This window comes from Sceloporus undulatus, chromosome 5 (assembly GCF_019175285.1).
Source record: "Sceloporus undulatus isolate JIND9_A2432 ecotype Alabama chromosome 5, SceUnd_v1.1, whole genome shotgun sequence".
Lineage (NCBI taxonomy): Eukaryota > Metazoa > Chordata > Lepidosauria > Squamata > Phrynosomatidae > Sceloporus > Sceloporus undulatus.
The window spans coordinates 36250610-36266535 of record NC_056526.1 but is presented as its reverse complement, the minus strand read 5'-3'; the positions used below and the strand labels follow the sequence as shown (position 1 = coordinate 36266535).

Here is a 15926-nt window from a genome sequence, read left to right as displayed (position 1 = left end):
TGCCAGTACATAGTGTACACAGGGAAAGCCATAAGATTGGGAAGACAGAGCAGACAAGGAGATATGAAAACCACATTGAGCTTGGAATGTGCAGCCCTGCACTGATGCAAGACCAGCCTGGAGGCACTTGATAGTTCGCCAGCCAGCCAAGCAAGAGTCGTCTTTGATCTACCTAGCAGTTAAAAGGAGATCATTAACTTTTTCTAGACATATAACTTCACCTTCAGAGATGCTGAGCAGAAAATAAATCCCACAACCCCAACTGGCTAAGGGACAGGCTCCTCCTTTTTGTTGCCATTCCTCCTTTCTCCCAGTCAGTTCACTGACGGAAGTGGATAAGTGACTTGTTTGCACAAGGTATCTTTCCTTATTAGGTTTATGAGTGTCTGCTTGTCTGAAACATGTGTGCATGTGTTTGTGTACAATTCTATGGGACATTGTCAGACCAGGCCACTGGGATTGTTCGAAGTGAAACAGTTTCCTATTCAGTGAGTACTGTGAAACCATGGGAAGAAGTCAGTCTCAATAGAGCTCTGTGTGTGTGTGTGTGTGTGTGTGTGCGTGTGCGTGTGCGTGTGTGTTTTCATGTTGCTTGTCAACTTGTGTTGACCTATTAATTTCATAGATTTTTCTGTGTGTGTGTTGTGTGACATCACGTCATTTCTGACTTATGGCAACCCTAAGACAACCCTATCATAGGGCTTCCTTAGCTAGTTTCTTCAAAGGGGATTTGCCATTGCCATCCTCCAAGGCTGAGAAAATGTGACTTGCCCAGTGGGTTCCCATGGCTGAACTGAGATTCAGACCCTGGTCTTCAGAGCCATAGTCCAGTGTTCAGACCACTACACCACTTTGATTCCTAGAGGTTTCTTAGGCAAAGAAAGAATACCCAGAGGTGGTTTAGCCAGTTCCTTCCTTCAAAATATAGCAATAGCAGCTACATTTCTTTACCGCTTCATACTGAAATAAGCAGTCTCTAAGCAGTTTACAACATGTAAACTAATTGCCCCCAACAAGCTAGTTACTCATTTTAGCGACCTTGGAAGGATGGCAGAGTTGACCCTGGAACCCATGGCTGGAATCAAACTCACAACCTTATGGCTGTGAATGAGTGGCTGCAGTACTGGCATTTAACCACTGCACTACCATGGCTCCCTACACCACCCTGTATGCATGGACAGCCTCTCATCCAAGTACTAACCAGGGCTGCTCCTGCTTAGCTTCCAATATCAGACATGATCTGGTACACTAGCTTTTAAAACCCGATCCAAACAATGCATGTTTACTCCAAACGGCAGTACAATTGGGCTCAGTGGGTTTTTACCAACCTAGGAGTTCAACCTTCAGACCTGGTCTAAAAACAGAAGAATAAAGAGGCATTGTGGCCCAGGGCTGCACACCCCTCTCTTTGTGAGAGAGGATAATGAACTTTACAAGCTGGGCGTGTTGACATGCTTTCGTCCAACTGATAACATCGCTGACAAGAAAAACCTGGCACCTAAACCCACCTTGCTGAACAGGGAGTGGAGCTAATTCCTATAATCAGTTCTTCAGCATGTCTCCCTCCCAGGCTCTGTCAACCCATAGAGATTTCTCTAGTTTCTCTTCCTCTCATTACCAAAGGTGCCTATCACCAAACTCCTTCACCTTTCCTGCAGAGACATACTGGCTTACAGGATCTTCCCAGCTCTAGCAAGTGTCTAGATCTAAAATAAAGTCCCTTTTCCTACAAGTATTAAGTATCAGGAAGAAGTAGTCTTGTCATCTGCATGATAGCACCATTTATTCACACGTGGATTTCCTGACAGGTGCAATGCTTCAAAATGCACCTGTTTTATCAAATCTGATCTCCCACTGCACAAACTTGGGGTTTGCAAACAATACGCTTGTCAGTTGAGCACAGGAGAACAATGCAATACAAGGGATGCTTGCACATAATGATACTGAGAGCCTGAAACTGTTTTTGCTGTTTCTGTTAATACAACGCCCCAGATACCGTAGCCCACCAATAGCACTAGGCACACTGGTGGAGCAGTTTTGGGAAATATAGTCCAACCAAGTTATTTTGCTGTGATCTGAGTCCAGACCATTTCACTGCTACTTAACTTCTTGTAAACAAATTTATGCCATCAACAGACTTTTTTTCGCAACCTACTGAGGCCCCTGCGGTTAGGTGAGGCAAGGTATAATACAAGTATACCTACTTAATACTACTATAAAACTTACCTATATTTGAAAAGTTACTTTTCTAGACTATGGGCCCGAACAGACAGGCCAAAATAAAGCTGCTTCAGGTCACTTTGGAGGTATGCTGTTTAAATGCTGCATGCGTCCTAAGAGGCCAGACGCTGCACAAAAGCCATGCTCCAATCCTAAGGAGTGGAGTGCAGCTTTGGCGCAACTTCTGGTCTCTTAAGATAAATATGTCATTTAAACAGCATACCTCCAAAGTGACCCAAAGCAGCTTTATTTTGGCCTGTCTGTTCAGGTGCTATGTTTTAGTATGTGTACATCCCTTCTAACTCAACTTGGAATGGTGGGAGGATTAGGCAGTTTTCATACTGCTTCATTGTTGTGTTTTTGTGTATTTATCGGAACAAAAATATTGCCTAGTTAGTAGAATATTGTCAAAACCAAGGATAGGAAATGTACAGACCTCAGATAGATTGGCTGAGGCGGTAATGATGGGATCTGAAATCCAGCAACAATTAGAGAATCTTAGGCCTGTTACAGACTGCCAAAATAAAGCTGCTTCGGGTCACTTTGGAGGTATGCTGTTTAAATGATGCATGCATCCGAAGAATCTGGAAGCTGCACCAAAGCTGCACTCCAGTGCTTAGGAATGGAGTGTGGCACGACCTCCGGACTCTTAGGTCATCATTTAAATAGCAAACCTCCAAAGAGACCCGAAGCAGCTTTATTTTGGCAGTCTGTAACAGGCCTTAGAGAAGGTCCATCCATATGAAACCTGGGATAAATTTAATCTGATTTTTGAACAAAACCATAGCCAAAGGAGCTGGTTCTTCACCAATGTAATAATTTTTTAAAGATGGTTTCTGGAGTCTACTGGGAATCTTCCTATAAAGAGCTGGGGATGTCGTGCATATGTAAAATTGTTGATCTGAGCTTGCTAATTTGCACTGAAAACATCTGGTGTCTGTGAAGCTGGGACATACCTGTACAGAAATGTAATCTCATGGAAAGGAGAAGAAGCTGATGATTTTCTGTTCCTTTCCAGTTCTGAAGGTGCATATATTCCTGATACAAAACAAGCCCCAGGAAAGCAGAATTGGGAAGGTTATGTGGGTATATTCCAGTAGTTCTAATACACCTCTTATTTCATAATTATGTAGAGCTCTCTTTTGTCTAACAAAACATTCTAAAAAGTCTCTCTAATCCAGAGTATGATACTGGGATGTAACAGCAATAACAGAATCCTTATACTTCAAATCCTAGTTCAGCAATTACACCGTTTTTTAAAAAAATTGATATACAGTATCTTTATTCTACAAAGCTTGCGTTTTTACAAGATAAATTTTTACAAGACAAATGTTAAAATCGACAAATGTTTTTTAAAAAAACTTTATGAAAAAACTAAGTCAAGATTTTTTATTTGTAATTATAAGTTAAAACTATATAGTTTCTTGTTGAATTACACCATTTTTTAAAACTTCAGTCACAAAAAGTAATACAGAGCACAACGAGTCATGAATAAACATGTATAGAGTACAGTACTATGTTTTCTTCCTTATTGTTACTGCAGTTAGGCTTTAACTAGGAGTGATTCAACATTTGGCAGGGTTGGTTTTCTAATTCGAGGATGTTGTATATTGAAAGCAGGGGGTCAACACAATCCATATATTTTTAATGAGAAAACTGGGATTAATTTACTGCATATTTTAGCGGAAAACTGTTACTTGGCAGGAGAGGTACTATAGTTCAGTGACAGCACACATACAATTGCATGCTGCGGGTACCTGGAAAGACCCTGCCAGCCAGTGTAGACAACATCATTGACCTAGATGATCAGTGGTCTGAGTCATCCTAAGGCATGTTCCTGTGGATGCAAAGCATTTTATTTTGCTGACAATGGTTACAGGAAATCCACCAGAAATTCTCCTGTGCAAGCTCTGTATAAGTGTGAAATGAATGTGACTTGAGGCCCTTTTATATTGCTCAATTATAGCACTATGACTCCACTTTAACTGCCATACCAACATCCTGTGGAGTGGGACCCATATACAAATGTAGGAGGCGTACTGAGAATACTCAGCTCTTGTGCCTCTCCAAACTCGGAGCCCTAGGATTTCATAGCCATGGTGGTTAAAGTGGAATCATTGTGCTATAACTGTGTAGTGTGAAAGGGCCCATGATCAGAAGCACCGTCTTACCATTGAGAGTGTGTAAAAGAACATCTCAGCGTACTGTGTGTCATGTTTTGAGCATATCTCAAGCTAAAGTAGCAAGGATAAGGGAGTGAACTAATCTCACTGATTCAGTTTTACCTCTCTGTTCATAAAATCATAAGGACTTAGTAAATCAAGCCAAAGGCCTATCTAGTCCATTATCGTCCTACAGTGGCTAGCCAGGCACATATGGGAAGAATCGCACAAGCAGGACACAATGCACTAACACCTTCCATCTGTTTTCCATGCATCCCATTTTTGATATTGGATATAGATATCATCATTCGTAGCCATTAATAGCCTTATGCTTCATGAATTTGTCTAATCCTCCTTTAAAGCCATTAAGGTTGTTAAATACTACTCATTTATCTCAGTGCTTATAAAGATTATTTTTTCAGACTAAAACTTCTAGAATCCCATAGCCATGGAAATAATAGTCCAATAAAAAGTAACACCTGGAAGTTGTAGTCCAGCTGAGACATGCCGTCTTGGATTTATAGATTAATTTTTTCCCCAAGCTCTAGTTTAGCAGTGTCCAAGGTACAAAACTACTTACTTTACCCCATGTTTCCTTTATTTTTTTTTATATCCAAATATCTGGTACCAGTGTAGCAGCAACGACGACAACGATGATGATGATGATGATGATTTTCCACCTTTCCCCCCAAAATTGAGATTCAGAGTGGCTTACAATTTAAAAGGATAAAACAATGAAAAACATTTAAATAGAGAGCATTAAAATAAACTATTACAGAGTATTAAAACCACATAACTCATTAAAAGGATAAAATGCAATTTAAAAGTTTATATCACCTGTTTTAGGAAAATTAGAGCACTGTCCAATGTTACTGTTTGCATCACAATTTATGGGTTCCCCCCAAAGCAAACTCCCTTCACTAACAGTGTATTATCTTACACCTGCAATGCTGAAAAGGATGTTTGTGTTGACACAGGATTAAAAACTGCAAAATGGTATAAATCCATGCTAGTGAAGATCTGGAGAACCTGTGGCCTTCTAGATGCTGTTGGACTCCACCTCCCAGCAGCAGCGGCCAATACACTCAGTGAGCATGGACAATGGGAATTTTAGTTCAAAAAGAAGGGGACAACCCTAGACCTTTACTGCAGGAATGTTAACATAGCCTAAATAATCATAGTTTACTCTGGAAACAACTGTGAGTTTATATGTTTCATGCAAGAAAAGCAAGTATCAGATTTATAATGAGAAGTTGGACGGATGACATATAGACAGTCTCTCCACTGAATTGTTGATCTGTTTGCCCATGTACTTCCATTGATTACTCTTGTTCCTCCCAAATCCCAACTGTGTAGTTTACGAATATACATGAAGTATTTATCATATGGGGTTGGTTGATCAGGATTTCTGTTTTATGTCCCGTGAAACTATCTCAAATGTGAATGTGCTGATGTAACATGGAAGTCTGTGGCTCTCTCACATAAGCTGTTTGTTCTGTAAGGAGATCAGCTCTGCATATGTTGAGTTGAGACTGCCATGGTTGCCTTAGCTGATGACCTTCATTTGGGCATCGACAGGGGTAGTGTGACCCCTGATGCTATTGGACTTCTCAGTGGCCTTTGACACAATAGACCATGACATCCTCTTGGAATGCCTGAGAGAATTAGGAATTGGAGGTGTTGCACTGCACTGGTTCCGTTCCTTCCTCTCAGGCAGATTCCAGAGGGTGATGCTCAGGGACAGTTGCTCAGCAAAAAAAAGGAGCTTAATTGTGGCATCCCTCAAGGCGCCATCCTGTCCCCAATGCTATTCAACATATATATGAAGCCACTGGGAGAGATCATCCAGAGACATGGGGCGGGGTGTTATCAATAGGCTGATGACACCCAGATATATTTCTCCATGTCTCAGTCTACAGCTTTGACTTCAGATGGAGTCTCTCCTCTCAGTGAATGTCTTAAAGTGGTAATGGACTGGATGAGGAAAAACAGATTGAAACTGAATCCAGACAAAATGGAGGCACTTACAGTAGCAGCCCCGAACCCAGGTATTGGGATACAACTTCCAGTCCTAGATGGGGTCACACTCCTCAAAGGATTGTGTTCACAGTCTGGGGGTGCTCCTAGATCTGTCACTCCAGATGACAAAACAGGTAAATGCAATGGTCAGGAGCGCCTGTTATCAGCTTTGGCTGATAGGCCAGCTGTGCCATTTCCTGGAAGTTAAGGACCTTGAAATTGTGGTGCATGCGCTGGTAACCTTTCGTCTCGATTTCTGTAATGCATTGTACATGTGCTTACCCTTGTGCTTATTTCGGAAGCTTCAATTGGTACAGAACATGGCAGCCAGGCTGGTATCACGTAAAACTAGAAGAGACCGATCTTAAATTCATTTCACTTGCTGCCTATCAGTTTCTGGGCGCAGTACAAGGTGTTGGTCATCACCTTTAAAGCCCTAAATGTCTTAGGTCCAACCTGTCTTCAGGACCGCCTCCTTCCATATAATCCATCCCGCGCAGTCATAAAAACTAGATTGTCTGCAACTGCCCAGAGGACCTTCTCGGCTACTCCTCCTAGATTATGGATGAGATCCATCACATTACCACCTTAAACAGCTTTTAAAAAGCTGTTAAGACAAATATCTTCTGGCAGGTCTTTCCTGAATAGACTACCAGCCACCGAAAAAGTCGAACCTGTTATACCCCTGACTTTGGTCATAGCCACTCTTGATTTGTTTGTTATTTTAAAGTATGTTTTAAATTTTTGAATTGTTTAATTGTATTTTAGGGGGGTGGGATATTGAGATATGGGATTGTACTGTATGTTTTAACATGTAAGCCACCCTGGCTTATTATTTTTATTATGTCCCACACAGTGTCACATGTGAAAATCATGAGTGTCTTATTTTGGTAAGATTGCAAAAATGTTGAAGCACTGTACCACACTTTGCCTTCCAAATGTGTTGCTATGGCAAAATAGTCACTATTTTCACAATCATAGATAGACAGCGTAGATGTGTGAAATGCTGCTTAAAGGCAAACTACACATTATGTTGTACCACACATATTAGAGCCTGAGATTTTAAAATTGTTTTTAGAAGAACTGTTTTAAGAGAGATGATTGAGGAAATTTCCCCCAGCTGCCACTATCTTACCCAATTCATCACCAAAGTAACTCACTGCATGATGATTCAAGAATATGTTTGCATGTGTTTTGAATATTTGGAGAGAGAATGTGGGGCTTATGAAGTAACTAAGGGAAGGGGGTAATTGTTATTTGGAGGAAAGAATGGTTGGGAAAAGAGATTAAGCACTTCCTCTCTCCATTTTCTACTCTCCCTTTGTCTTAAAGCTGGCCTTCTTTTAAACCAAAGGTGGGGAATATCTTTTAGCCAGAGGACTGAATTCAAATTCAAGTATATTCTTGGGGATCCCAAGGCAAAATACTGAAGGGGCAGTATACCTCAGCTTTCAGCCCTTATTGCCTGTAACCAAACCTTTGAAGAGGCATTTCAACCTTTTGGAGTTGGAACAACCTTGCAAAGCAATCAATCATGGTTGAAGTAAATTACAATGTGTTTGAACTTTCACTGTCAAATAAAAAAGAGGTTAAACTGATTTTAAAAAAAAATCAGCATTCTTTCCCCTACTTAGTTTTTAATAGTTACTGTGGTCTCCATATTATTAGTCAAAACCATAAAACCACCAAAAAGAGAATAAGCCCTGGAGAACATCTTCAGACAGTTAATTTCACATGAGAAGGGCATATGTTAAATAAATGAATTATTGGAAGACATTATAGAGCCACACATTAAAACTGTGGTACTAAACATACATACAAGAGAGCAAACGCCATTGACAATACATGATTCTACATAATTGCGTAGGGTTATACTCCAAAAAATTTTCAGATGGAGAGATTATGAAGCAGTCTCAAACGCTGCCTATTAGCAGAATGTTTGGAATTCTTGGCTGTGTGATCCTAAAGATCATCAAGCATGATTCCAGAACAGGTTTTTATTATGCAGTTGCTCTGCCTTATTCATAGAGTTAGAAGGAGAAGAGTCCAGATGTCGTAGTCTTTCACCGGTAATTCTCTTGTGTTTTCCCATTACTTCTGTCTTTTTTCTTGCCATTAAAAATCCTCTAAGATTGAAACAATGGAAGAGCTGCATGATATCCTTTGATTGGTACTGCTAAGAGCTGACCATCTGAAAGCACCCTAATTTTTACCCTTCCTTTATATGGCAGAGACTTTCTCAGCTGATGGCTTCCAATTCCACACTTTGGGACCCATTTCTGCACATTGTTTCACTGTTTTGCTAGATTCTCCTTTGACTGGTTTTGTTCCCTGTAATAAATGTAAAGCAGCTGTTACAAAGCTAGCATTATGTGATCTATTTAATGCCAAATCTCTTTCTTTATTGTCTGGCAGGGAGACCCCATCCCTGAAGAGATATATGAAATGCTGAGTGACAGCTCGGTGCGCTCCATCAGAGACCTCCAACGGGTTCTGCGGATAGACTCCGTAGGTAAATCTCCTCAACACTGAATGTTTTTCTTCCTTAAGTCCTAGGGGAAAGCAACAGTAAGACAAGAAAAAATATATGTGTATATTATCCACAAATGTCACTGCTGGCACTTAGTGAATGCTTTCTTCTCTGCATTCAGGGAAAGCAGTATAAGAGCACAAGCTGTGTGTGGGTTGCTCATGTTTGTGCCATCCTAGCATGGACTGTCATGTGGACTGTTTATACCTGTATCTTATCTATACCAGAAACACCTAATTTCCCAAGAAATTATTGATTATCCATGCCAGTCCTACCATTAGACAGAGTGAAGCAACCACTTCAGAAAGCAGATTTTGGCAAATCATTAGTTATTAAATTTGTTATTATTGTGTGTTTACTGCCAGTGACAGGGAGAAGTGCTTGTGAGATTTTTTGCCTCATGTGCCAAAATGGACGGGCTATTTTAACTTGGTAGGTGGCTGCGGAACACCAAATGCTGCTTGGCCTCAGATGACAAAATGTCTTGAGGTAGCCATATTGGTCATGGATGACAGAAATGATCATTGTGAAAGAGATCACACGCTGTGTGGAGTAGGCATCTGGCACCCTCTTCTGCATCCTGACAGCTCTCATCATATGCAATAAGAGAATCATAACACCCACAGAACGGCAGAAATACATGTGTGCCCTCTTTAAGAAGCCACACATTTCTCCACACAGTCACAGATGATAAACAAGATCCCACCTAAGGAAAGTCTTGAAATTAGTAAGTGATGGTCATGAGATTGTGTTGTCTGCAGCACGATATAAGATAGATGTGGCTGGAAGGCCAAGGAGCCAACAGCTGAGGCCTCTGCTTCCAGTGCTAGGAGGTAAAGCTAAGGGACCAGAAGCAAATGATTCTTAACACCCACTCTTCCTGAGACCAAAGAAAGGAAAATCGAAGAGGGGCAAAAGGGGAGCCAATACAGTGTTTAAGACTCTTTGCTATGGCCTTAGGTAGGCCCTCTGATTGGTTCCAACTCTTCACTACATTGGCCGAATACATTTGGTATCAAAAGTGACAGTAGCCCTGTTATGTATAGTGTTCTTGCAATGCAATGTCTGTAATGTAAGAAGCTTCCTTTTGAAAAACAAGAGAAAACAAGAGATGTTGTCTTAAAAGCATCTTGGTTGGTTTGCTTGTTTGTATTGAGACTGTTCTGTATATGAGAATGTTTTGTTGAGCAGCCAGAGATTCTAGGGTAGTTGTACAGAAGCAAGAAAGCCATCTTTCTTAAACTGCTGAAATCTTCCCCCGCCCTTTTTCAGTTTCTGAGAAACTACAGCAGAACAGTGTTTTGCTAGGAATTGCCATGGGCGAATCTAGATGAAGGAAATGTTTAATTGGGCAGCAAGTGTAATAAATGTACTACAGTTAGAGATAAACATTTTGAAACGGGGATTAACATGTAACCTATTGAAATGAAGTAGTGGTTTGCTTGTAAATACAGCTGCTGGGATAGGTCTTTCTACATCAGCTTTCCCTAAATGAAAGCCTGCTAGGTGTGTGGGACTACAACCCAACTCATTCCCAGCTGGTCTGATTTAGCTAGAATTGGTGTCGAGCAATTCTATAGTGGAACGAATCTTGTGAGAGCCACTTACTAATTTCAAGATTTTCCATGGGTGGGATCAGGGATGCAATACTTCCTTTTCCTTCCGTTTGGAATGCAGCTCTATTTCTATTGCTTGTGGCTTTGGAGGAATAGATTACTTTCTCTCTGGAATTTATCACACAAAGGAGATTGGGAATTTGTCTCAGAAAAATCCCGTAATTACATGAAACGATTTCACACGACATCACATAAAACCCACCATTAAAGTGGTCACAAAGAAGCATTAACGCGCATCTTTTTACTTTCTGGATTTCAGTGAAATGCATTTCCGATATCGCTTTATTTGTACAATCGTGTGTGACAATCATTTGCGCAATTACTCACCATTTTTACTTTATTTGCTGGATGCTTTAAATGCACTTTCATCTCTCTTTAATGCTGAAATTAGCCCCAGTGTGATAAACTCATGAATTTTGCTGAAATCCCCAAAGGAGGAGGAGAGTATTATTTGGGCATGGCTTGATCTTGAGTGGGGAAAATTAGCTTTATAATGACCCACTCTTGGTACAGATCAAAATTGTTATGTATATCACTACTGTATTGTTGTACTCTCTTTAGAAGTGTTGCTATAGGAACTTCATGATTGAAGGGCTATATTGCAAAAAAAAATTCCACATCATCAGTGGGGAATGTAGTCAAATTTAACTGGAAGATAACCCAGTTGCAGAAGACTGATCTACCTAAATACTATGTATTCCTTCATCCAATTGTATCTCAATTTTGCCTGCCTGTCTTTACCTCTTTCTCTTTATTGTTCCTCTCTTGACTTCTTCTCTTCACTGCTTCAGAGCTGCAGCAGCACAGCAGCTTGAGCTCTTAAATTTAAACCAAAGTCATCTTACCTGTAAACTCACTATAAATAGGAGGCCCTTAGGTAAACTATTGTTTTTAGCTAAAATTCCTCTATCTATAGTATATCTAATAAAGCTATACTACTGTACAAGGGTTAATGCACGGCTTTCAGATACTCAGAAGAGCACTGTTTAAATACTAAATGCTGCCTACTGAGGTAGTTTCGAAATCATTTGCTAGAGGGATGCCACAATGAAGACAGAAGAATTTACTTCTGAATAAACCTGTTGAGGACTGCATTCGTCTAAATCCATTTTCTAGCACTAACAAGAATAGACCCATTGAAGCAACTTACATATGTGTTAAATTGTGTGTGTATGCCTTCCAGTCACTTGTCAACTTATGGTAACCCCATTAATTTCCTTAGGCAAGGAATACTCAGAGGTACTTTTGCCAGTTTCTTCCTCTGAAATATTGCCTACAGTACCTGGTATTCATTCGTGGTCTTCCATCCAAGTACTAACCAGGGCTGACCCTGCTTAGCTTCCAAGATAAGATGGGATTGGTACTTTTAGGGTTAGTGTTAAATTACTTTTCAGCAGTTGATTCAAAGAGTTTTACTCTAGTTGGGACTATCATTTGTATGTAATCCACTGAACATATTATTATTTTTACCTTCAATAGGCATACAACTAAGCACAGCCCTTGTAAGAACTCACCCTTGTAGAACTAATTTAAATTAGCCTTTAAAACAAAGGCAGTTCATGGACTGAGCATGCAGAGTGGACTCACCCCCAAACTGCATGCTCCAGCTTGAATCTTGAGGAAGTCTTTACTCAAAAGGAAAAAGTTAAATTGACTACAGGGTCAGGAATGAAAAATATAGGCACAAAGGATCATAAATAATTCACACCTTCTGGGGCCAGTAACATGTCACTTCCAGCTAGCTCACAATTAGATCTGTTTTAGCATAGTGTAAAATACCATAACATCATATGTTACATGGCCAGCCAAAAAGACAAGCAGATTGGTCCTTGAACAGATCAAGCCCCGGAATTTTCTTGGAAGCCGAGATGATCAAATTGAGACTGTCATACTTTGGTCATATCATGAGGAGGCATGATTCATCAGAAAAAGACAATAATGCTAGGAAAGTCAGTTGGAAAGATCATGGGCATGGATTTGCAGGAACTAAGATTAGTGGAGGACAGGGGGAACAGTAGATGTCTCATCCACAGGGCCCCCATGAGTTGGGGCTGACACAAAGGCAGTTAACAACAACAAGATATCATCCCCCCCCCCAAAAAAAAAAGTTATTGTTAGTACAGTATTTACAACATTTTTCAAAGATACAGGGAAGGCTTTTCAGGAGTCTGGGAATATCATTAGGTTCTGCTCTAGAAATTAGACTAATGTGATTCATTGCACAGCTGCTTCTCTCTTAACCTTTGGTCTCCTGATCCTTTACTGCTGTGGAAAAGGAAGAAATGAGCAACAAGCAGGGTGAGGATGGCGGACTGACTGCTTTATCACAGTCTCTGGAAAATGGATCTTTCCCTGGCTGTGTAGTGACGCTCTAGGGATACCTGCCACTGGACTGAGGTCACACGGCGGCGGCAGTTGGATAGAGGTGGTTTTGGCGCGTGCAGGAATGTGAGCACGCGTCACAGCCACCGGGCTGGCCCTGGAATGTATTTATAAATGCTTTCTTTGTAAATTCCATTCTAGTCCAACTTCTGCTCCTGCCTATCCTCTCCCCGGACTGCCACCCCCCCCCCCTTTACCTTCTCTCTTGTGTTTGTCTGTTTGTAGCTTTGTAATCTTTGCCGAGACACTATCTACGGGGAACAGAATTTCCTGCTTTTGTTTCCTATGCCAGTTGGACCACTGGCGCATTCTCAAACGCATTCCCGCTCCCTTTCAAAATGCCTGTGAGGGGAGGAGGGAAAGAGAGGGAGGGCACCAGCTGTGTTCTGCTATTGTTTCCTTCAGAGAAAAGTGACTAGACCTTTCTCCGCACCCCACCACCACCCCTCTTCTCTTGGACAGCTCAGGCCATACAATGGTGTGGCTTCCAAAATTAGCAGCACAGGCTTTTCCAAGGCTGGGTCCGCCACCCCCATCCGCTGTAGCTGTACTGCCCTATCAAGGACACCCTTGGGGAAAAGATGGGGTGAGGTTCACTGGAGAACTCTTGTTTTTGAATAGAAGATTTCTTTCAAGTCAGCATCACTGCTATTTCCCCCCCTTGTCTATTTAGCCGCTGTGCAAAAGCAACCCTCTCCCTGGCCTGATAACATTCCAGAGAATGGGGGGGGGTGGAAGATAGTTTGGGAAGAACCGTTATAGGACCTTTGTGGCATGAATAACTGACATCATTTTGTTCCAGTGTCTAATCTTTTCCCACTCCCTTGGGATACAGATGGTTTTAGAGCAAGGCATTTGAGAACAGCCACTTTTCAAAAAAGCTTCTGCCCAAATGCTCAGGATTAAATCTGAGCCTTTTGAGAGTCACATGAGTGTCTATGGTAGCTCCATCTCCCAAATGACCACTGTCACACACTGCACAGTTATAGCATCTTGTTATCATTTTAACTTCCATAACTACATTGTATGGAATCCTAGAATCTGTAGTTTCATGAAATGTTTAGAACCAGGGGCCCTTTTATACTGCACACTTAGAGCACTGTGGTTCTAGTTTGACTGCTGTAATCCCACCCTGTGGAATCCTGAAATTTGCAATTTAGAGAGGAGTACTTTAATGCTTTGCTAAACTACAAATCCCAGCAGTCTACAGGATGCAGGCATGACAGTTAAAGTGATATCAAACTGCTATACTGTACAGTGTGAAAGGGGCCTGTGTCCATGGGGAATTAATTTGGTGGAATTAATCTGCGCTGTTATAAGAATTTGATACCACTTTTAAGTCCCATGGCTTCTGTAGTTTTTTTAAAAGTACCTAGAATTCACGAATGCCTCCCTCAAATTAGAGCATTAGTGATCTCTGGAATAGAATTCTAAGATCCTCATAAACTACAAATTCCAGGAGGAAGCTATAACAGTTGCTAGTGTTGTCAAATGTTTTATCAAAGTGCTATAACTGTGCAGAATGGTATATGTCTTCTGGGCATGTGCCTACTACATCCCAAATGATGAAAATGTCAGTGTCTATACTGAATTTTGATGTAGCTATCATTTCTTTGCCCTGAAAGACTTGGCCTTGTAGTATATTGTACGAAGCTTATCGTCATTTTTTCTGTTCCTTGGGCTTTCAGTTCTCTGTGCTTCACAATCCTAATTAGTACCCCGATACTGACGTCTGCCCTGCTTCCCATTATAAAAGTCAAGAAGTTCACAGAAGGAAAGACCTGCCACTGAGCAGACACTGTCTTCAAATGCTACCATTGTCCTTAGACTCCAGTGGGGCTGTTAGCTACAGGGAGGACCAGAGGTGTGGCGGGAATTGCTCTATTCAGTATTTCCTATGGGAAAACATAGGGTTTGTTTATAGGAACTGGACTGAAAGCTCTTGCAAACCATCCTTAGTGCTGAAAATATAACATCTCATTCTATTATATGGGAGGGAATTACAGTCGGCCCTTCTTATACACGGATTTCTTATACACGGATTCAAGCATCCATGGTTTGAAAATGTTCAAAAAAAGTATAAATTTCAAACATCAAATCTTGATTTTCCATTTTTTATAAGGGACACCAGTTTGCTATGTCATTATATTTAATGGGACTTGAGCATCCACGGATTTTGTTATACATGGGGGATCTTGGAACCACACCCCAATGTATAACAAGGCACCATGATGCAAAAGGCACCAGGTTCAGACCTTAGCAACTCCTCACTATCTTCCCAAGCATTACTGTGTTTTCTAGTGAATCATGTCTTCTCATGATATGTCCAAAGTACAACTGTCTCAGTTAATCATTATGCAAAAGGATCTTGTTGCACCTTTGAGACAAACTGAGCTAAAGACATTATAGCATAAGCTTTTGTAACTACAAAAGCTTATGCTACAATGTCTTCCACTTAGTCTCAAAGGTGCTACATGATCCCTTAACATACGGAGATTCCAAACTAACATGGCTATGTCTCTAGTCTTAGTTTAGTCACCTTGGCTTCTAGGGATAGTTTAGGCTTGATTTGCTCTAGGATCCATTTATTTGTCTTTCTAGCAATCCATGGCATCTGTAGAACTTTTCTCCAGCACCACAATTCAAATGTCCTGACTTTCTTCTTATCAGCTTTCTTCACTATCCAGCTTTCACAACCATACATAGAAATTAAAAATATGATGGCACAGGCAATCCTAACTTTAGTATTCAATGCTATATCTTTATACCTCAGGATTTTGGCTAGTTCCTTTATAGCCAATTTAAAAAATCCTCTTACTTCTCTTGCTCCCACAAAATTGGCCCTACTCAGTTAACAGGGCAAAACAAATAACATAGGTGAGGATAAAACCACACCAAATCATAGCACTGAAGTCAGGTACACTGTACACAGATAGAAAAATATCCTGACTTCAGAACGCTGCAGTCTCTTGTAAGTCTTCCTTGGGAGGCTCTAAC

General features: G+C 40.9%; 1 protein-coding gene across 8 annotated transcripts in view; it reads left to right on the top strand.

The window, feature by feature from the left end:
* Positions 1-15926, top strand: part of PDGFB (platelet derived growth factor subunit B) — a 61738-nt gene that overhangs the window by 30532 nt on the left and 15280 nt on the right. For 6 of the 8 annotated variants that reach the window (XM_042469401.1, XM_042469397.1, XM_042469398.1 and 3 more), the window contains one exon: positions 8817-8913. In XM_042469401.1, coding sequence (XP_042325335.1) covers positions 8817-8913 — 97 coding nt within the window. Of the gene's footprint in view, positions 1-345; positions 358-1986; positions 2184-8816; positions 8914-15926 lie in introns of those variants that run through there. The other 2 variants (XM_042469403.1, XM_042469402.1) reach the window with 2 other exon arrangements.